Raw genomic sequence first — 20,604 nt, forward strand, 5'->3', positions numbered from 1 at the left:
CTTGTTATCGCTACTTATGCTATGGAGTTCTATCGGCGTATTAAAGGGGAAATCACCGAATCGACCTAGGTAAGACAGAATGGTGGAAGGTAGAGAGAGGATGGATCAACTTCTACTGGTTGTCTCGCGGAGGAGACATACACACCGTAAGCGAGTGTGTATTAGACTGAGGAAAAAAGTAAAGATGGATGAGATGGAATATCTTGATTAGGGCTAAGTCCTATATGTTGTATTTTATTTGAGTGTTTACTCCTGGTGCGTAGTTGCGTCCTCAACGCAGATTTACTTTTCGATATTATTCGAGGTCATCCAGTTTTATATTTACATGCCTTCTCTATGCAGTACTACCTCCAAGGCCAGTGGCTTTAGGAGTATATAAACCATTCCTATAAACTACATAAATTACTTCTCCCTCCTTATACAATGGTAATATTGACGATCTTCGATAAATCTATATCAACACGTCTTGTACCGAAGTTACCGGCTGCAGTAAAATCTTCCCCATCCATCGCTCCGTGAAAGTAGCACTCACCAACAAACTCATACGTTGACGGCTCTTCATCAGCCTGAGCAGCAGACCCTGAGCTGCTTTCTTCCCCTGCCTCTTCCGATTGCCGAGACTTAGGCCGTAAGACGTACGGGAAGAACCCGCCAATGGCAGCTACGATGATATCTCCTTCACGCGTGCCACTATCCGTGCGCTGGTCGGGGTTCTGCCCTGGCATATCACCTCTTATAGCGCGGGCAAGAATAGGCGCTGTTTCTGGGGACCGCTGGTTCACGTACTGCTGGAATCCCTGCATGAAGAGGTTCTGAAGCGGGTTGCTCATCAACTGACCGAGATTCACCCTCACATCCCCTTCTGCGTCCTTCGGTTCTTTGCCTACTAAGTTGTTGTCGGCGGCTACCACGTCCTCGATGGCAGTCATACCGAACCTGCCGGCCGCAGTCCTAAAGAACCGGCGTCCACACGAATTGCTCAGTAATAAGTCTTCAAAGGGCTTGGCGTTGCCGCATCGAGGCACCAGTGCCGTTAGCTCGGGTGAGCTTTGTATGCGCACCGCGTTCTCGGAAGTCTGCAAATCGACCATGGTGCAGTCTAGAGCTTCTAACATGCTTTCTTCGGCTATTAAGCTATCGAAGTGCACGCCTAGAGAAGACGGCGGCGGCAGTCTGTCCCGCACGGTTGCGCCTGTCCGATCACTCGCGTTGAGGAGGATCGCGCGCCAGAACCGCTCTGTTCTTTGGGCAAGCGTTTCGTTATGGGATGTTTGTGGCGGGAGGTTTTTGAATTCGGTGAAGCACAGACGCCGGAAGTTACCCCCGTTGAACACTACGGGCGAGACGTGCACGATGCGATCTAGCGGTCGCACTTGAAGATGCACGGCATCGTCTTCGGCGGATACAGTGATAGGTTTCCTGAAGCGGCGGGGGACGCCCTCCCACCAGACACGCATGCCCAGATTTGGATTGAAGAAATAGTTGCTTCTGCATTGAGGCGGCGGGGCGCTGTAGTCGGGAACCCAGCTCGGTAGTCCCTTTAAACGTTTTGTACATGGCGGGCGTTCGTTATCCCATAATATAAAATCCTGGCGCTCCAGTATGGAATAACGAGCAACCTCGGTGAATACTTGCTGTGCGGTCTTGGAATGGTCGATCTTTGGTAGAGGTTGCACACCAGCTCCATGATATCTAGTGCGCCTGGACGGCATTGCAATATGCAGGATCGAGAAGACGTTTTCCCTCGGGTCTTTGAAATCGCACCCTCGAGCAGTCTGGATCATGGGTAACAACTCGATAGCCTCGCCCAGCCGCTTCTTACGCGCAGCGACCTCGATCTCGGTGGATATTTGGTACCCTTTGAAAACATGAGGTAGCAACGGGACCTGGAAGAACCTGAGCTGGAAATAGGGCATAGCACGAGTAGCGGCGATGTAGGCATCCCATGGGATGTTGCTTCGACCGCACACGATGATAGGCGCCTTCGCAAGCACGATGTCGGCTATGGATTGTACAGAACACCAGTATTTCGAGCCAAGAATATCGTAAATATTATCCCAATGACGAAAGTTGAAGGAATCCAGATCATTATAAGGGCAACTGAAAAGACGATTCTTGATTCCGGTCATCTGCTGCGGTGTCGCTTGAGACAGCCTCATATCAGGCCCAATTCCAACCTGCCGACAGGCTTCCGAGTAGCGACGCGCCATCTCATGAATAGTTTCAAAAGCCTTAGTCGTAGATTCCCCATTGTCTGGACCCAGCCAACATAACGTCCGCTCTGCGTTGCCTAATACGAACCGCTGTACCTCGGTTTGGGCACTGCGCTCTTCGACAGTACGGCTTACAAGGACATCAGCCCATATGGTACGCTGCCTATCTTTGCGTCTGAACATACGCAACGCACTTTCGAGATGATGAGGAATATCCCGATCCTGTCCATCGATAGAGATGGTCATCGTTTTGTCGGCAGGGGGCGGCGGCGGGGCACAACTTCGTGTGGGCACAGCCGTGACGCCCGAACGATCATAGGAGATACATTCATACGAGGTGTCTTTCAAGGCCGCCTCCGTGAGGGTGAGTTTAATAGGAGCGTCCCAATCAACAGCCGGCTGGATGATAGCAAGCTTAGTTGTTATATCACGAGGGTCTAACAGCGCTGCGAATGGGTTGTTGGTAGCCATGATGTGAGATGTTGAAGTGTATCTTGATCTAGGGGTGATGATAATGATTCTTTTAACAATGCTAGAAACTCTAGATAATATATATCCAGAGTTATAAAGGGATATTCCTAGAAATAGACATGGTTGCCTATTAACTACCTAACCGTTGAAAAGTTGGTTTGTTTAAAGGATTACGTGAATATCCTGCCTAACAGGTTTCTCATTTAAACTAACAACTACCTCCTAACAAGATGTTAGCTGGGCTGTTAGGTTGTTAGGTTGTTAGGTTGTTAGGTTGTTAGGTTGTTAGGTTGTTAGGTTGCTGCTGTTACTTCTTGCGTCTAAGCCGCAATTGGCTAACTAAACCAACCTAGGCCTGTAGCCTAAACCAACCCACTCCAAATCCGTATCTCGCTAATATCATTATTGTTAGTTACAGTAATAAGTTAGAGTAATAAATCACGAAGATATAAGTTTTAAGTAGCTTGATTAGTTTAATTCGTATCACAACTTGCCTTAAAGCCCCCACCAAATATCGATGTTCTATAATCAGTACGTACGCTGAGCCGAAAGAGCGTCTTAACCGATGCCAACGCAAAAACCAGAACATTATAACGAATTCAAAAACTCTCAATTTTCATGCTCTCTTAAAATAAAACTATACAATTACTATTAATACACGATCCTACCACTTAAGCGTGAATGGCTATTTGGACCTGAGGATAGACTTGGACCATCGACTGATACAGCTCGGGATGATTCTGCATCAACACTTGTGGCTCCCACGCGGTCGCCACGAATATCGTATCAATGCCGCTGCTGATCGGCGTGGTGAAGATGTTGCAGATCTGCAAACCGATGAGGAACGCAAAAGCCACCACAACTATATATACCAGTTTAGTATATGTTCAAGAGCGATGCCATACAAGCTGTATGACTTACCAGGTGTATATGAGCCGTCAGCATTGTATGATGGATGCGTGAATAACTGATACTGTGAGCAAGTGTTATCGTAAAACCAACTTCAAGAGGGAATCTTACAAGATATAGATAAGCGAGCAAGCTGGTCGCATAGCCTACAAATGTCGCGCCCATCGAAAGGACAGGACCGATGAGACATTCATTGATAAGAGCATCGATGCCGCGCTGCTTAATCATGCTCCATGTGTCTTTGGCAGCGGCGAAGTAAGACTTCCCGTACAAGGCAATATAAGAAAAGGCATAGCGATTGAGGAACTGAACCGCCCAATCAAGGATCCCAATAATACACCCAAGAATACAGAACATGATAGTTCCAAGAATGTTGCCTTGGGCGGCCTCATTATGTCGAGCAACAGAGCAAAGCTGTCTCAGAAAATTGATGATAGCAACGAGCAAGGAACCCAGGGATATGGAACCGAAGCTATACGTAAGTGCGCGTTTAAGACTGCCTCGGGTTGCGCCTTTAGGAAGGTTGTACGGGTGAAAGTACCAAGAACCGTAAACGCCCGAGATGGTGGTATGAATGGTATTTTTCAGCCACTCCGAAATCCAGTACATTGCAAACGTAATAAAAACAAGCAAGCCGGTAACCTTAGCGGAGCTGCAGCCGCCGGCTCCCTCTGCGCAAGCAGGGTTTTGGCCGGGCGAGAATTTCGCATACACGGCGACGAAGGTCACAGAGTACCATGCAGCAAGAGCAGTTCCGCAAAGACCACCCAGTGCGCTAACCAGATAAACATGGCCGTAACTTTTGGAGACATCAACAGCTGTCTTGAGCATAAGAGCGCTGAAGGGAATGCGCGGAATCCAAGACTACGTCAACTGGTAAGTAAAATACAATCAAGAGTAGTGACGATGAACTTACGATAAAGGCGAAGATGAGGAAGGCTACGAAGATCAGATATACTATGCCACCGGAGTAGTAGTGCCGGGAAAGCATATATATAGCAGTCACGAGGCCGAAGACAATATTGAGAATGCCACTATATTTACCCGTTTTAGTCTCATCCCTTTTTGAAGCTTCGGGAGTTGATACTTACGTTATCCAGATGAACTGCTTGGGGAATTGGCGGGCGAGTAGGACGTATAGGTAACTAAATACGGTGGCGACACAAAGGCAAAAGACAAACAGAATAAGCGTATTCGTATTAAGACCGACGTTCGATCCAGAGTCATAGATGCCATCGCCTTGGAAGCGTTTCGAGGAAGCTATGGTCTGATCAGTCCGGAGAGAATACAACGGCTGGTATCACGGGGGAGCATGGTATTCACTAACCGTAGCCATTGATGGAAATCCCGGAGACAGCAACATAACCCGCGACAACAATGAGGAACTAGCAAGTAATAATTAGAGACACTTTAGGTATACTGGAGCGAATATCACGTACGAGAATGCCAGCCCAAATATCATTGTACTTGGGACGCTCAAGCTTGAAGGCTTGGTCGAACATGGGCTTCTCGTTACCGTAGCCATTCGTCGGGTTCGGACCCGGAGCTGGGGGACCCTGCTGAGCATATTGAGGCTGCTGGTACTGATTGGGCGGCTGTTGTGTATTGTAGTAGTAAGAAGCAGCCTCGCCGTGCTCCTGATTGTTCGCCATCGTAAGACGCGACGTTCAGTCTGTCGCCTGGGCTGGGCAGCTATAGCCTAATTACAACGGAGCCTAATTACAACGGAGTAGTTTGACAGTCCACCGTAAAGAAACAATTTCTACAGAGGTAAAGCTGTTGTTGTTGGCGTCGGAGTAAAAACGACAAAGAAATGTAGTCGTAGGAATGAGAATGCCGGATATCCAGCAAAGGAGGTACCTAACATAAGATTGACATCACAAACGCGCTAGCATAAAGCTTATGAAAGCTCATTTCAGTAGTGCCAAGATGGTAACAGCTAATTTTCGCTTCCAAACTCTAGAGTGTGACCAGGCTTTTCCGTTTCTTAGCAAGTTCGACATTGCAGTCTTTCATTGGTGCCTTTTTGAGTCAATGGCGTCACGAACATCCCACCGAAACAACAAGATGCGGACACACCAAACAATCGTGCAACTCATTGTTATGTTTTGTATTACGAGGACATGGTAAACTATTAAATCTTAAGAATAGTACATACAAGAGAGTATTACAGGCTTGAGTTTCTGTCGCGGATGCTTTTATGAACTTTATGTGAGACTTACAACCCGCTGGTAACAAGTGCAGCAACGTGATATGTAAAATATTTACTCTCCCCTTTTGCCATTTGTATGGTAACTTCCGGCTGGTTCGTTGATACTGCAGTCATGATGGCGGATCTCTCGATAGGACCCTCAACGATTGGAGAGACAACTGTCAAACATGGCTCGTTGCTTAGAAATTTCAACGGAAAGGCTAAGCAGTTAGGCTGATAATCTCAATAGAATACGGAGCTCCATAGGGATATTTGATCTCGTGATTGTGAGAAAGCGCATAGCAGAATTAATCTGGTCTATACATTTTTATTATCATATATAAGGCTCCCGTGTATTAGTGTCATGCTGAGTTCCGAAGGCTGTCTGAATCGTATTAGAACATATGTTCTATACCCCTGTTCCCTAAGGGGTAAGAAGTCATAACCCTAGCTCGGCGCTTATACCACTGAGCGCGAGTATCCAGCTTCATACAATCAAGCAATCGATCTTGAAGCCTTGCAATTGCATCAGCCAGTGGCCGTTGACCTTTTGATCCAGCGTGCTGATTAACTTCCCGCCTAGAGCATTTTCATCTGTCGCCAACTCCCCAGGCGCTAATGAACTATCTCTCATCCGCCATATTTCCACCAGAGTTTCCATGGTGGATGTCAGCATCCCCCAAGGACAGACGTCCCTCATGTCACGTAGTCGATCTATCACCCATGTCCTACGAGACTCGTCCGCCGTTTCGACACCGGTAAGGAATATAGGCCAGGTAGCGAATTTAAATAGGGGAGTATGAGACGGGATGAAGGAAAGGTGATGTAAAATTGTGGTAGCTAGGTCAGCGGTACTAGGCTGGGAAGGAAAGAATTTACCCTCGCGGTAGGGATTTTGGTGTGGTACTTCTGGAGCAACTAGGAGGATATATAAGAAGACCGCAGCGCGGTAAGTATCAGCGATGTGTCTTCGATAGTGCAGTTCAGTTTCGTCTGCATAACCGACAACTGCTGCAATCTGCGTACAGACTTTAACAGCCCACGCGTCGCTATCAAAAGCTTGAACCTCGTCTAAAAGTGCAAGACAAGATTGTATCTGCTTGCCACTCAAAACACTGGCCTCGTTTGATCTTATGTTCCTCGCTAGCTGCGATGTCCGATAAATGGCGTACAGTAAACTGGAAGGGCAGCTATGATAACTGTTGGCCTCGGTGCGGAGGAGGATATGAAAGATTTCAATGTCATCTCCATCAAATGCCGGGGGTACTGTTACGAAGTTATTGCTAGATGATACAAGGGAGTCAAGTGCACTACTCCAGATATAATAAGCTATGGAGTCTGAAGCAATGTAATCACGAATGCCTAGGGACTGGGAAGACGTCGCAGGATGATGAGCGAATGGTAACGGAACAACCGCATCATACGCCGTAAAATTCGAACTAGAGCCAGAATCTTCTTCCAGCGTTTTTGGTCCCAATTCAATTAGTTTTGAAGGATTAGATGTCTGCATGCGAAGGAGTGTACCGACGAAGTTCATATGAGCTCGCCAGCCACCCTTCCCCGAATCAACTAGCGCAAAGTTGACGAAAAAGAGCACAGCAGCAAGCAGCGCGTCTCTACCTGCATCGTCGTTCTCAACGTGGCCCTGGACCTTATGATGCTCTATGACCTCTTGTAGAGATTTGATAGCTCTATGCCGCGCACGTAAAGCGTCTGCTAGGGAGTCGGCCGCGTGCCACGGGCTTTTGTGCCATCGCGCACCATTGCAGAAGTGTAATGCGGATGCCGCAATGATGATTTCCCGTAGAAAGGGGTACTTGTGAGATATAGGAACTAGATCTCTAAACGGGTTGGCGCCGCGACGGGGCGAATCATAAATAATGAGATCTTGACAGAAACGGGCGGTGTCTAGATATCATTAGGCCGGCGGTGAACAGCAGTGGGGATATATTGGAATGAGACTCACAATAATTAAGATAATGTCGTGATGATGTGTTTAGGTCTTGGAACAGTGGATCTAATAATGTGAAAGTGGGAGAACAGAGTCTAGTATTTTGAGGGAATACCACACGTTGGTCATCGTATACTGGAATATCCGGTTGGGATCTGATATGCTCCCGAGTTTTGGAGGTGGAGTAGACCGAAGGCTGTGCCGATATTCGGTCTCCCGACGTCTTACTGTCAACCCATTTATACAACTTTCCGTATCCAAGGCATTTTTGTCCGGTGCTTGAACATTTATGGCACACGGGGACAGATCGGTCACATCGTAAGCGTCGGCTACGGCAGTTGTGGCAAGCCTTTGGCGCAACCATGAGGTATTCAAGGCGCCGAAGCTGTCAAAGAGACGTGAGCAACGGTACTTGAAGTAATAATAGATAATAGTGATTGTTTAAATGAATATCGGATGTTACTAAATCAAGGGTTGTAGATCTGACGGGGATCTGTAGCTTGCTTCAAGGTCTAAGTGCCGTCTTGAATAATAGCCTCCCGTTGATCTTGTCAACTCACATCACATGTATGTTCTCTGGCATCTGACACTCCCTTGCTGAGAAATCGGGCTTTTAACGACTTTCCGGAGTTATGTAATAAAGCAAATAAGAAACCGACGATGCTTGGCCAATGAAGAGTATTTGGGTTATTTTCATTACAACACGATTTGTAAAAAGTTCTTTAGCAGGTGGGGTCAACGGGGCGACGTTTAAGCTTTACATAGCATCATGTCTGCATGTACAATTTATTTAACCTATCGGCCTATTCCCTAAAGGGTAGCCAAGACTCAAGTTGTGCATCGTCGGGTCCAGTATAATGTTCTCTTAGTTTCCGCTTTACTAATATCAACCAATCACAAGTTTCAATACGCCGGAAATGGTACCCGGAGTTCTTGTTAACATCCACATCTTCGATTGCATAATTTGATGGGATTCCCAATATAGTAGCCAAGATTCACCTCTCGCAGGCTCGACGTTGACACTAACAAGACGGTGACTGAATCTTTTCTAAGTCTTTCCTTAGGTGACCGCTACATAACCACTTAACATGTCTCTTCTACTAGTATTTAGTAATAGTATTCGGTGGAATAAGTTCGAGAGATTCCCTCCCTAACTTAACTTATTACTCTTTAACTCGCTCAATACTACCTAGTCTAATCCAGCGAAAACGTTGCCCTCGATATAGTAGGATACGCTATGGCCGGGTTAATAGAGGCTAATAATGGGATATTCGATTCAACCCCCGGGACCCCCAGGACCCCTGAAGATGGGAACTGTGAAGCCTTGAGCAAAGTCGATATTGAGCGTCTCGGCCGTCAGCGACCAGAAACTCTTGCCAACTGGGCCGCCGAGGCCGGCTTCGTTTTCGCCGTCGTCGCATCGCTATGTATGAGCGAGTACTTCATCAGCGGCTTCAACATCGTCTTGCCCGCATTAGCAGACGCCTTAGATATTCCCGAGTCACAACGAACATGGCCGGCTGGCGTGATAAACTTAACCACTGCCGCCCTACTTCTACCGTTTGCTCGACTTTGTGCTATATACGGCGGCAGGAGTGTGTTTTTAGGCGGCCACGTTTGGCTCCTGATCTGGTCTATCGTCTGTGGCTTCAGCAAAAACGCTACCATGCTAATAGCAAGCCGTGCGATGCAGGGCATAGGCGCTTCTGCATTTCTTCCAGCGGGTCTTGCTCTTCTTGGTCAGACGTATCGGCCAGGTCCTCGTAAAAACCTAATTTTCAGTTTCTACGGTGCATCCGCCTGTGTAGGGTTCTATTTCGGTATTATCATCGGCGCCCTTACCGGACAGCTAGCTGACTGGACCGTCTACTTCTGGGTCGGCTCTGCGCTCGTGTTCGCTGTCATCGTTACCGGCTTCTTTACCATCCCCCGAAACCTTGGCCACGATGACCCGGACGTGCGTATGGATTGGTGGGGAGTGTGTACAATTGTACCAGGATTGGCACTTGTCGTCTACGCGCTTACGGATGGCGGAAATGCGCCGGATAGCTGGCGTACGCCTTATATCTACGTATCCTTCATAGTGGGCGCTCTCTTGCTCTGCGCAGCGGTGTACGTTCAAGGCTGGGTTTCGGCGCAGCCGTTGCTCCCAGCTGACATATTCCGACCGAAGTATATGAAGCGTGTCTCTGCCTTCATATTCTGCGGGTTCGGGGTGTTTTCGATATTTTTGTTCTATGCTAGCTTTTAGTAAGTTATTACAGACTATCTATTTTATTGGTACATACTAATCATCGGAATCAGTATCGAGGAAGTTCTTGGCGCAACCCCCATACAGACTGCCGTGTGGTTTATACCACTGGCTCTAGGTGGTTTCATACTTGCAATTACAGGAGGGTTTGTTTTACATATACTTCCGGGGCATATCTTGTTGATCGTTTCTGGTATTGGTTACGTGCTCTGTGTGTTGCTATTCCCCTTCATACCTACGCAAGATGGATTAAGTGGGATGTCAACCAGTCATCTTTATTGGTCTTACATATTTCCTTCGATGATATGCGGCACAGTTGGCATCGACATTACATATAATGTGACCAACGTCTTCGTCACAACATCCATGGCCCGACGCCATCAAGCTACTGCTGCTGGACTCATCACGAGTCTCGGATATCTCGGTATGGCATTTTGGCTCGGTGTCTCGGAGCTGGCTATCTCAACTTGGGCTCGATCTCATATATCAGAGAACCCTGATCTTCGTGAAAGATATCAAGTTGGGTTCTGGACGGGCGTCGGGGTGGCAGGTCTCACTCTATGCTGTGCCGCGACTGCGAGGATCGGCCGAGCGTCGGCCGAATTAACAGCAGACGAGAAATATGAATTAGAGCACAATGCCGCCTAGAAGTAGGTTAAATAACGATTATATGACTTAGGTACACAAGGACACTATGATAGAAGGATACACTGTATTACGGAATAGTTTGCGCATGGATGCTTTGAAAATTACGAATATTTCGGTATGCTGGTTAATTCAATAATATATTATTATTCGGTTAGATTAAATTCAATATCATTTAACCGTAACTTTGACGAACTCGAATTCTCTTATCTGCTGACCTAAAAAAAACCACCCCCACGTGTTCTTGTGTTCTTCGTTGTCTTCGTTGCTCTTCGTTGCTCTTTGTGACAACATCTAATATTGCTGTTGTCAACTACCTAACCTACCTAGTTACCTGCCTCTCTACCTTTGCCTCTATCTATTTCTTATTGATTTAGGTAGTAATATGGATACTATAAATGACGATTTAGGCCCCCCAATATCAGAGACGCGTCGTCGCGTGTATCCAAAGCCGTCCATCGTGCCGCTTCTGGTTTTGTTGCTATTGGTCAATCTTGGAACTACTCTTTATCAACTACCGCTAAATCGGGTCATCGAGAAGCGTCTCTGTCGGGAATACTATATCATTCATGACCCCTCTATCATCGATCCTGGTGGAAACATCAGCGAGAGGTATTGCAAGAAAGATGCTATCCAACAGAGCCTAGCTTGGACAACTGGGACTATGGAGACGTTGTGGATTGTCGGAGGCGAGTTAAATACCGTAGATTAGATTACTTCAGTATAAACGACTAACACATACGATAGACTTTGTTATGACTATTCCTTTGGGGTTCGTAGCTGAGAAGTACGGCCGAAGGACCGTCCTCTGGCTCAACCTTATACCGAGGCTCTTTATGCTTGCCTGGGCCGTGGTAGTCGGCTATTTTGAAGAGAGTCTGCCTCTGAAAGCCATTGTTGCTGGCCCAAGTCTTTCCGTCTTCGGCGGTGACTGCGTTTTTAATTCCATCATATATGCTCTTGCAGCTAGCTTAACAGAAGACAATGTCGCCAGGTACGAGTTCTACCGATATATAGACCCCCGCCGAAGCGCTAATAATGGGAATATAGGGCAACTTATTTCAGCTGGATTAACGCTGTATCATATGTAGTTACATTTGTTGGCCCCGGATTTGCTGGCGCAACTATGACCTTGAACCTATTCCTACCATTTTTAATCGGTATCTGCCTATTGCTATTGGCCATTCCCACAGTATCACTTCTGGCAGATCCGGCACATATCCCAACGGCATCAGAAGATGAGCAACGGCAGCCTCTCATATCATCACCCATATTAAAGGCTCAAGAAACAGATACATACATCCTAAAACCCGTTGTTGAGCGCATTCGTACTCTCTTTTATATTGTTAAAAGTCACCCAATGAACCTCATTCTCTTGCTAGTTGGCTTTTTTCTCACTTCCCTTGCAAGCTCCGACACCAAACTTTTACCCCAATATATATCAAAGAGATATGATTGGAGTTTTGCTAAAGCTGGCTACCTCTTATCCGCGAAGGCTATTGTAAATTTTACGCTCCTAACCTTCGTAATCCCGGGCATTCTAAGGTCTAAAGCCTCTGTTAATCAGCCCCAATCTCAGTCTCTTTCCGATAGACACAATGTTCGCTATGCTCGAATCTGCTTAGTCGTCTCTGTCTTGGGGGCGTTGGCGATTTCTTCTGCAGTTACAATTTGGCTCTTATTTCCATCTCTTCTATTATACGCACTCGGATCCGCGTTGCCCGTCTTTACGATGGGTTTATTGAAATCTCGATCGGTGTCACCAAAGGATGAAGATCAGCCGGCAAACCCAACCGAACCCGAAACGCACATATTCTCTATCGTCATGATGGTGAAAACTCTTGGCTCTCTGGTAGGGGCACCTTTAATGGCAACATTATGGGTTCGAGGTATTGGGACGGGCGTTCTTGGTATCCCATATTTAGTGAGCGCAGCATTGTACCTTACCGCAATCACTGTCTTTGCTGGCATTAGAGTGTTATGAATATTACATACAATACAGTGAATAAAAAGAGCACAATATCTATTAAGAAATTAACATAGAAACGAGAGCAACAGCTTAGGAAAGCATACAATACCATGGATTTCCTAGTTGCCACTTTAGGATCTGACAAGCTCAACACTTTCCAACATAACAATAGGCCATTCACTCTGCAACCCGTGTTTTACTAACCCTTACTTCCGCCAAGTGCTATCTATTAACGATTGGGGAAGAGCTTATATGCCAGGTACAGTTTTAATATACCCAGCATATCATATTGAGCAGTTCATCTTGTTTTACCTACACAGGATATCCGAGCTTGCGAATCACGTCCAAGATTTCAATAGCAGACGCTGGTTCAACCGGTTGTTCCCATTCCTCGCCGTTTCGCGCCCTATACTCCTTTGTTTGCCAGTACTGCAATGGACTTTGCTCTGGTATCCTATATACCTCACCGCCGATCCTACGAGCATAGGAGCTATCCCAGTTTATCGATGGAAGCCATATTGCAGAATCTCTAAGGTTTCCCTCTTTTGTCCATGGCAACTCGACGCATTTTTCTCTGGCTGGTACGTAACCCCGTTGTCGCCATTTCATTCCCGCTATTGGAAGTTGATCGCCAACAAATATCTCCTCCAAGAGTTGCCAGATGCGCCGACGATTATGTAGACCTCTAGGTACATGTCCGAGGATATTGTGGTAGCCAGTACAGGCCCATATGTCTTCATGGTATTTGAACCCTTCGCGTCTAGAGCTGGAGGCGAAAACGTCAATATTGTTTGGGACATCGAGGCGAATACCCCCATCCACGCTACAAGTTAACTTCCGGGCAAGGAGTTCCCAATTCCATTCGAAATCCTGGCCTCCTGGGCAAGGCTCGTTTGTTTTGTGATCTATTTTTTGGGTGTCTATATCCCATAGCCAAGGCAGAAGCCCCTTGCCGGCCAACATGAACTCATTCTTCCAAATATACTGTGGCAGTATATTGTTTACTTTAAGTGGTAAGTCTCTAAAGGACCGCAAGTGTGACAGGATGATCTGAAAGATGTCTTCAGGCAGAGCCATAAGCCGGGCTCGGAGGTTATGAGCCTCGTCTTCGACTACGCCACGTCGGACCGGTTCCAGATTTGATAGAAGCGTATCAGTGATATTATCAATCTTGATTGGATCGCTTAAGAATGTCTGATAATGTATTTATATGAGCAAGTGGGTTTTAATGACTCTCAGGCGGGTATTACAACTCACATATAAAATATTGAATTTTTCATCTTGCGTCGGTCCAGGCCACTGAGCTTTAGTGTGTTTTTCTTCACAATAATAGTAATCATCACCTATTTCCCAGAAATCGTCATTCGGCCGGTACCAAGACGTTGGCCCCAGAGTATAATTCGCCGCGAGCGAAGCTGCGCCGAATGTATGCGAGACAGCGTGTCTCCAACGCAGGGCAAGGAACAAGCTACGCATGCTACCAACATACCTATTTGAAGAGTTTTCTATAACTCTTTTAGCCATATTAAGACAGACAGAATGTATAGGTATGTACGAGCGCCCATCAAATGTTTCAAAGTCCCAATTGTGAATGTTCACTTTACTCCAAGTTCCACCTGGCACGAAGAAGGAAAATAATGGACCGCCTAAATGTTCCGCCAAATACTCGCTAATTTCCGATTGCTTAGCGAAAGGTTGAAGCAGACGTAAGGATGACGGGTGAGTTTGAGGATGCGAGACGCCCTGGTCACTGAGATTCTCATAAGTGAAAGATGGTATAAGCTGCCCCATTTCATCATCCGGGTCGCAGAGCAATGTAACGTCGCCTAACCATTGCTCATACATTGCCAACATTATCAAGGCGTCGTCGTTATTAAATTCTGGTGGAATAGGGGCGATTCGGTCTTCTATGATCCAACTGTCATCACCAGCGCTTCGGAGGGGAAGCCCACAAACAGGACATTCATGTTCGTGGTTACCCCAAACGTTTCTCTCCATTAGTCTGAAGGTGGAAGCAAAAGACCGCTGGTTAAATATAGATTATGTTTAATTTCTAGTGGTGTTGATAATTCAGTTGGAATTTGCAAGATTTCACTAATTGCACCTTTCCAAGAAATTGAGGGGTAATAAATACCTGAAAAGACCAGCATGCTAGACTATTATGTATTAAGATCCCTGTTCAAGTTAGGTACCTAATATGAAGATCCAAAGACATGCACTTGTTTTATGCGGTAATTTGCAATTGGTATCCCTCTTAATCATCAATCCCTTGTTTTTTTCAAAGATAACATTACTCGTACTGTCTTCATACATTCGACGCATCCTGACGGTATTTTCCAACTTTCATCCATTTTTACATTATTTTCATAATTTCTTTTCTTTTTTAGGATTTTAATAAACGTGGGAATAGCTTCTTATTTGCTCCAACCCTTACAACGCTATCCCCAATCCAAGGATTAATTCTTAATTAAAACACAGCACCCGTTAGGGTGCGGCGAGCTTGCGTAGACAGTACAAGTATATCTATTATAGAAAACCCCCAAACTTGACGTCCACCCACCACAAGTTTCTTCTAAACATGTCGTTTTCACCGACTGCTATTAACGCTGTAATACATTTCATTACTTGTTTCTTCACATCACCTAACCATGATTAATATATTCACCGACCATCATTCTTCATCACATGGTAAATGCCACCCAAGTTCCTGTAATAGCTTCTACATTTCTATCACCGACGATTCTGACAACTTACAGCAATAAAAGTTTGCGATGTACTTAATGGCACATTAGGTACCTCAAGTCGACGCAATCTGAAAGAATGGAGCATAATCTTGGTTTTGCGAATGTGGAAGCAAAAGAAGTCGCAAACTCGAGTACGAGATAGCCATTAGGGTAAAGTTATTATGAAATCATCAATTTATATCTGAGGGATTAGCTAGAAAGTATTTGATTACACAGAATTCTTGACAGATTCTATCTATTAACATCTAATAAAGTGAGAGTTTTATATTTCAGTTTCAATCTGTTGTAATTTATAAACAAGCTACGCTATTGATCTTACAGAAAATCCATTGTCGGGATTTAGTTGACAATGATTCAACTCCTATTCTTTTTTTCTTCCTTACATCCTTACTACTCCTTGTATGTCTATACTTCATCCAGATTGTATTACTCCTCAGAAACTAAAACTCTATCGGATACCCAAACAGGAACTCCATAATTTTCTTTTCTTGTTCATTAGTTGGTATGATCCCTAAGAACTAAACTCGGTATAGTACTGCATATTTACTTTTACTGAAATCTAAACCTGTCTTAGATTAGGTACACATATAGGTCTCTTGCTTAATTCCAGGCAAGTTGGGAGCTTCCGTCAGGGGGCGGAAGAATGTTAACTTCAATATAGTTATCACAGTCAGTATCATCAATAAGTCTGATTGTAGTCGTTTGATTTGTCGGTTCAGCTTCGAATTCGGATCCAGGGTCAGAAGCTTCTGAATCTGCAAATAATTCTGAATCAACGCCGTAATTGGGCATCATTTGGTTTGTTGGTTCAACTTCGAATTCGGATGATTCATCTTCAAATTCAGATCCAGATCCAGAGTCGCAAGCTTCTGAATCTGTAGATGACTCCGAGTCAACGCAGTAATTAGGCTTTGTAGTTCTGGGACGTAATTTATATCGGGGCGCCGCGAGTTCCGTCTCAGTTGCCAATAAACTTGACTTTGCCGAATTGGCCTTTCGCGATCTAACTTTCGGCGAAGTCGCCTTCGTTACCTTCCACTTGCGGCAATCATCAAGCCAATTAGACCTCTTCCGAGCCGCCTTGAGCGATTTCAAGATTTCGAATACCATGTCCCTATTTAAACCCCTATCCTTATGAACTTCAAATACTGCGCAATCTTCAGGACTCGGCTCCTTCTCGTAAAGCGACGTATCCTTATAGTCACAAGAACGCCTTGCACACGCTGTGTTGGTAGTAGGAAGCACCATAATGCCATACGATGCTAGATAGAAATTACCCCCTGTGGTAGTATCGTCGGGGGCCTTGACGGTGCAAGCGACAATCCAAGAGTTATCGTTCACCTCTGTATGTGTATGCTGCGCATAATACCGAGCCGCCATTCCCGATAGTGGGGGTAGTTCTAAACCGTCCTCGCCTGTGTCGAACGTGATGTCTTCACCACCTACCTTAAACGTGAAAGTTTCGCCGTCCTTCAACATTTCCATCGGAGGGAAGCCGATATCGTGGATAGTATCATTGTAATTAGCAGTAACCTCAGGGGGGAACCGAGACTTCATCAAGTTCCATACAATCCCAGCCACGCCCTGTGCCGCATCATTCAGCTCGGTCTCCTCGTTTATTTCCTCATCCGTATTTAACTTTATACAAGACGCAGCCAGTCGAACCTGGGCATCGTTTTGTGTGCCACAAGTATAGCCAATGTGGTGGAACATCTCTGGGTCTTCGTGATTGTCATCCTGGTGACTCTTGATAATTTCCCGGCACACTCTCATCATTATCTGTCGAAGGTCTCCGTCAGGTATAAAATCGCGAAGAACTACGAGAACGGTTTCTTTAGTTTCAATGTCGCGGAATATAACGCTCTCCTCTTGCGGCACAATATACTTAAGAGAGTCAAGGTCCACAGTTTTCTCGTAGAATCCTTCATTATACAAAGGGTCCGTCGGTGAATTATCTGCCCAATATTCCTGACATGGGTGCCATTCCTCGGGAGTTCCTATGGAGGAAGGATCAGTTGGCGGGTATGGCGATCCGAGTTTGGGTAGCTCGACTACCTTAATCTCGGCAAGGAACTCATCTCTCTGGCTTGTCGACCAGTTTAGACCTAGATCGTCTATAAGCTGCCTATTAGCCATAGCGTCTACCTTTCTCTGAGAGAAAATAGTTCGTTTAAGTTGTATCGAGTTTTAATATACTTCGAATTTGAACGAAGATGGAGCAGTAAATTTCGAGAACCTAAAGTCAATTAGTTAGTAGTGTAGATTATCTTGTAAAACTTATTCGTTTAACAACACCCTGATAGAACCGACGTATTTATATAACCAATTATAGAGGCATGTCTAGGTAGACAAGATCATTGTACTTAACCACAATGGTTTTGGTTTCTTTTCAGATCTATATTTCTTTACCCTTAGTATGACAAAGCCCGAGACAGAGGCCATTGACAACGAACAATTACATTGTTTTTAGGACAAGCAATATCCTGTACGATTGTTAGTATACGTTGTCGGCCATACTTGTGATGAATGAAAAAATGAACACAAACCTCCTAATGCCTTCTCGAAGAGCATCCTCCGGGAAAGAATACACGAGGCGGAACCCACCAGGCTTCGGGGCGTGGTACTGCCCCCCTGTTGACATTGTAACGCCTACCTTCTCAAAACGTTGAGAAAGTAAAATTTCAGCTTCCCATCCATCCCCATTAGTCTCCCCTAGTGGTAAGAAGGGGGCTAAGTCAAGCCATATAAAAAGACCGGCATTCCTAAGTCCTTGTTAGACTAATAAAGCTATTTGAATTCTATACTTGGACCATGATTTTACATACCCCTTCTTATGAAAACCTACACCTGCCTGGTTAAGGAGATCTTCGGCTATCAGACGATTCTGAAGCAACAGGTTTTGCGACTTCTCAAGGAATTTTGTCACATACGCTTGATCGTCAAGAAACTTGGCAGCGAGGTCCATTGAAAATTGGGAGGGCGAGGAGAAACAACTAGTGCCGACATAAGCATAGCATGTCAGGATTTGTGAACGATGATACCATACCCTATAGCGCGAGCTGCTTTAGTGAATTCCTTGTTCCGAGATATAAGGCAACCTAGTCGCATTCCAGCAGCGCCGAAGTCCTAGCTGTAACGTCAGAATTCTGTCATGTCGAATGCGAAAAATACATGTATACTTACTTTCGACATGCCGTAAAGCACATGGACCTGAGCAGGATCAATAATTCCACTAGGGTCGATGGACAGTACAGAAGTGAATTCCTCAGACGGACCGTCATTTCGACGGAAGACTGATAGGGCGTATATTTCATCGCTTATTAGATGAATTCCTTTTGATGCACATAAATGCATAAGCCCAACCAGTGTCTCGCGAGCATAGCATCGTCCTATACAAGATATGAGCTGTATGTTATCGTTTAGAAACCAAGTTTCTCACCTACCTATAGGATTATGAGGGTTACAGAGTAACAGCGCTTTGATATTAACACCGCGTGTTTTCGCGGCTTCGAAGCCCGCCTCATAGGCTGCGACGCAATCTGGGGAGAACTGTTCCGTGTCCCCAACATCTACGTACTCTAGGATTGCGCTTCAAAAGCATAAGCGTCAGATTTGGAAGCGAGAGAGTTGTAGAAATGGTACCTACCCAGTTCTCATGGTCAAGTCCCTAGAGAAGGCTCCATAGACAGGCCCGCCAAGTAGGATGCCCTCCTGATTATCAGGATTGCAGGTGAGTAGTGCGCTAGTTTCGTTCAAAGCCGTTACTCCAGCCGCAAAGGTGATTTCCTCCGGGTCGATTTCGTAGGCTGGTTTGAAGTGCGCGTTCAAGTGTTTTGCCATGGCAGCTCGCAGCCGTACCGTACCGGTATATCCTTCGCCATATGCGCATAGTTGCGGATCGAATTGGTTCTAGGCACATAATTCTTATAAATATTTAGTTGAAAGCTTAATAGGCAAGCGTCTTACATGAGAATTGATGAACTCGGTCAAGTCTTGGTGCATAAGCCACTAGATGCTGTATCAGTGCATCCACTATAGAAATGATCTATCCGTTACCGACTTACGTTTTCGGCAAACAAGAAGTTCACAGGTCCGGTTGGATTATTCGAGGCATGATAGTTGTTTAAGTTACCGTGGGCGAAGTAGAAATTCGCCCAACCTTTTCCTCTTGTAGATATCATTGTGGAGATACAAGAACAGTATCAAGTAACATAATTGCAAAATGAGGCTCATATGATAGGCTTTGAATAGTGAACCGATGTTGTTTGATGTTATAACTTTTATAATATCGGTAGATGGTGATGTTAAATATAGGTAGTTTACAAGAAAGATTATAGATGTCCGTTTTGAGGCGAGCACGGAGAGCTGAAGCGGGCTTCGGCTTGTGATGCCGGCGCCCTTCGAGTGGATCCTATATTTGATTGGTTCTCGGTTGTCAATGATTATTAGAGTCTATTACCTAGACATCGGAAGTTTTAGGTATTTATCTATAATGTTGAAACTTTGATATCGATGTGTTAGAAAAGCATTACCGGCTATAAATAGAATGAGGCTCAACGGTAGGGGGTCAGGTACTTGGGTAATTATGTACCCTGGAATTACACGAACATCAATTGCACAATAATGAAAGGAGATGGATTGAAACGCACCATTCACTATACTATTTCTCTTTCTCTTAAGAAGTTTAGATTCATTAGAAGGAGACATCATGCAGATAATCTTGACGTGACGATCTTTTATAGCTTAGGTAAATAGTAGTGTTAATGAGACCCATTAAGTTTAAACCGGACGAATGTATAATTGATATAAGGGAATATTTAACATAGTAACATACATAATATTATTAAATAGTTATAATGGCATATATTTCACACAAGTGCAGATAACATAGGTTAGGTACCTATGTAATATATGATTTCGATGCGGTCCTTCAACACGGTGTCTAGGTACATAGCTACCTCCGTAATAATGCGTGGCTTATGGGGCATGGACAGCAGTGTTTTAAGTTGCTCTCTGTCATCTCCGTGGCGATTTTATGGGGTGCATCCTAGGCTAGCATTGGTGACTACAGTCGGCGCTATTTTCCCTCAAGTTCGATTCGGTTTGATCAAAGCACGATATGGTACGATTAGTAACATAAGCTAAGCACCTGCTGCTTTTACTCGCCATGTATTTTGAAGCTTTATTGTAAGAAATTCGGCTTAATATTAGACAAGAATGTCCAAGTACATTCCGGAATCTCGCATGTGGCCTTCTGCTC

At 45.2% G+C, this 20,604-nt stretch overlaps 8 protein-coding genes across 8 annotated transcripts; 2 read left to right on the plus strand and 6 right to left on the minus strand.

Annotated features, from left to right (window-relative positions):
- Positions 1-368: 368 nt before the first annotated feature.
- On the minus strand, positions 369-3,110 carry F4813DRAFT_209705 (uncharacterized protein). Its single transcript, XM_049239642.1, has one exon. The coding sequence runs from the start codon at positions 2,682-2,684 to the stop codon at positions 417-419; it is 2,268 nt and encodes a 755-aa protein (XP_049096432.1). The 5' UTR covers positions 2,685-3,110; the 3' UTR covers positions 369-416.
- A 1-nt stretch (position 3,111) lies between these two features.
- Positions 3,112-5,349, minus strand: F4813DRAFT_209709 (DUF580-domain-containing protein). The gene is made up of 7 exons (XM_049239643.1): positions 5,033-5,349; positions 4,921-4,978; positions 4,685-4,853; positions 4,510-4,627; positions 3,705-4,457; positions 3,606-3,651; positions 3,112-3,546 (listed from the first exon to the last, which is right to left on the minus strand). Exons 1-7 carry the CDS (start codon positions 5,243-5,245, stop codon positions 3,356-3,358), a joined length of 1,548 nt encoding a protein of 515 aa, XP_049096433.1. The 5' UTR covers positions 5,246-5,349; the 3' UTR covers positions 3,112-3,355.
- Positions 5,350-6,068: 719 nt separating this feature from the next.
- F4813DRAFT_371052 (fungal-specific transcription factor domain-containing protein) lies at positions 6,069-8,438 on the minus strand. Its single transcript, XM_049244572.1, has 2 exons — positions 7,751-8,438; positions 6,069-7,692 (listed from the first exon to the last, which is right to left on the minus strand). The coding sequence occupies exons 1-2, from the start codon at positions 8,097-8,099 to the stop codon at positions 6,272-6,274; spliced, it is 1,770 nt and encodes a 589-aa protein (XP_049096434.1). The 5' UTR covers positions 8,100-8,438; the 3' UTR covers positions 6,069-6,271.
- A 306-nt stretch (positions 8,439-8,744) lies between these two features.
- On the plus strand, positions 8,745-10,816 carry F4813DRAFT_371055 (MFS general substrate transporter). The gene is made up of 2 exons (XM_049244573.1): positions 8,745-9,985; positions 10,040-10,816. Exons 1-2 carry the CDS (start codon positions 8,973-8,975, stop codon positions 10,632-10,634), a joined length of 1,608 nt encoding a protein of 535 aa, XP_049096435.1. The 5' UTR covers positions 8,745-8,972; the 3' UTR covers positions 10,635-10,816.
- Positions 10,817-10,886: 70 nt separating this feature from the next.
- Positions 10,887-12,872, plus strand: F4813DRAFT_209914 (MFS general substrate transporter). Its single transcript, XM_049239649.1, has 3 exons — positions 10,887-11,320; positions 11,379-11,625; positions 11,682-12,872. The coding sequence occupies exons 1-3, from the start codon at positions 11,017-11,019 to the stop codon at positions 12,613-12,615; spliced, it is 1,485 nt and encodes a 494-aa protein (XP_049096436.1). The 5' UTR covers positions 10,887-11,016; the 3' UTR covers positions 12,616-12,872.
- Positions 12,789-14,748, minus strand: F4813DRAFT_209910 (uncharacterized protein). The gene is made up of 2 exons (XM_049239648.1): positions 13,858-14,748; positions 12,789-13,794 (listed from the first exon to the last, which is right to left on the minus strand). Exons 1-2 carry the CDS (start codon positions 14,596-14,598, stop codon positions 12,913-12,915), a joined length of 1,623 nt encoding a protein of 540 aa, XP_049096437.1. The 5' UTR covers positions 14,599-14,748; the 3' UTR covers positions 12,789-12,912.
- A 1,196-nt stretch (positions 14,749-15,944) lies between these two features.
- F4813DRAFT_398989 (uncharacterized protein) lies at positions 15,945-17,520 on the minus strand (the record flags this gene model as incomplete). Its single annotated transcript, XM_049248113.1, has 1 exon — positions 15,945-17,520. The coding sequence occupies exon 1, from the start codon at positions 17,478-17,480 to the stop codon at positions 15,945-15,947; it is 1,536 nt and encodes a 511-aa protein (XP_049096438.1). The 5' UTR covers positions 17,481-17,520.
- Positions 17,521-17,726: 206 nt separating this feature from the next.
- On the minus strand, positions 17,727-20,029 carry F4813DRAFT_209925 (PLP-dependent transferase). The gene is made up of 10 exons (XM_049239650.1): positions 19,994-20,029; positions 19,409-19,845; positions 19,311-19,352; positions 18,991-19,253; positions 18,788-18,933; positions 18,528-18,733; positions 18,391-18,470; positions 18,170-18,337; positions 17,891-18,106; positions 17,727-17,827 (listed from the first exon to the last, which is right to left on the minus strand). The coding sequence occupies exons 2-10, from the start codon at positions 19,523-19,525 to the stop codon at positions 17,800-17,802; spliced, it is 1,266 nt and encodes a 421-aa protein (XP_049096439.1). The 5' UTR covers positions 19,526-19,845; positions 19,994-20,029; the 3' UTR covers positions 17,727-17,799.
- Between the last annotated feature and the right edge of the window lie 575 nt (positions 20,030-20,604).

This window comes from Daldinia decipiens, assembly GCF_022478715.1.
Source record: "Daldinia decipiens strain CBS 113046 unplaced genomic scaffold F4813scaffold_37, whole genome shotgun sequence".
NCBI lineage: Eukaryota > Fungi > Ascomycota > Sordariomycetes > Xylariales > Hypoxylaceae > Daldinia > Daldinia decipiens.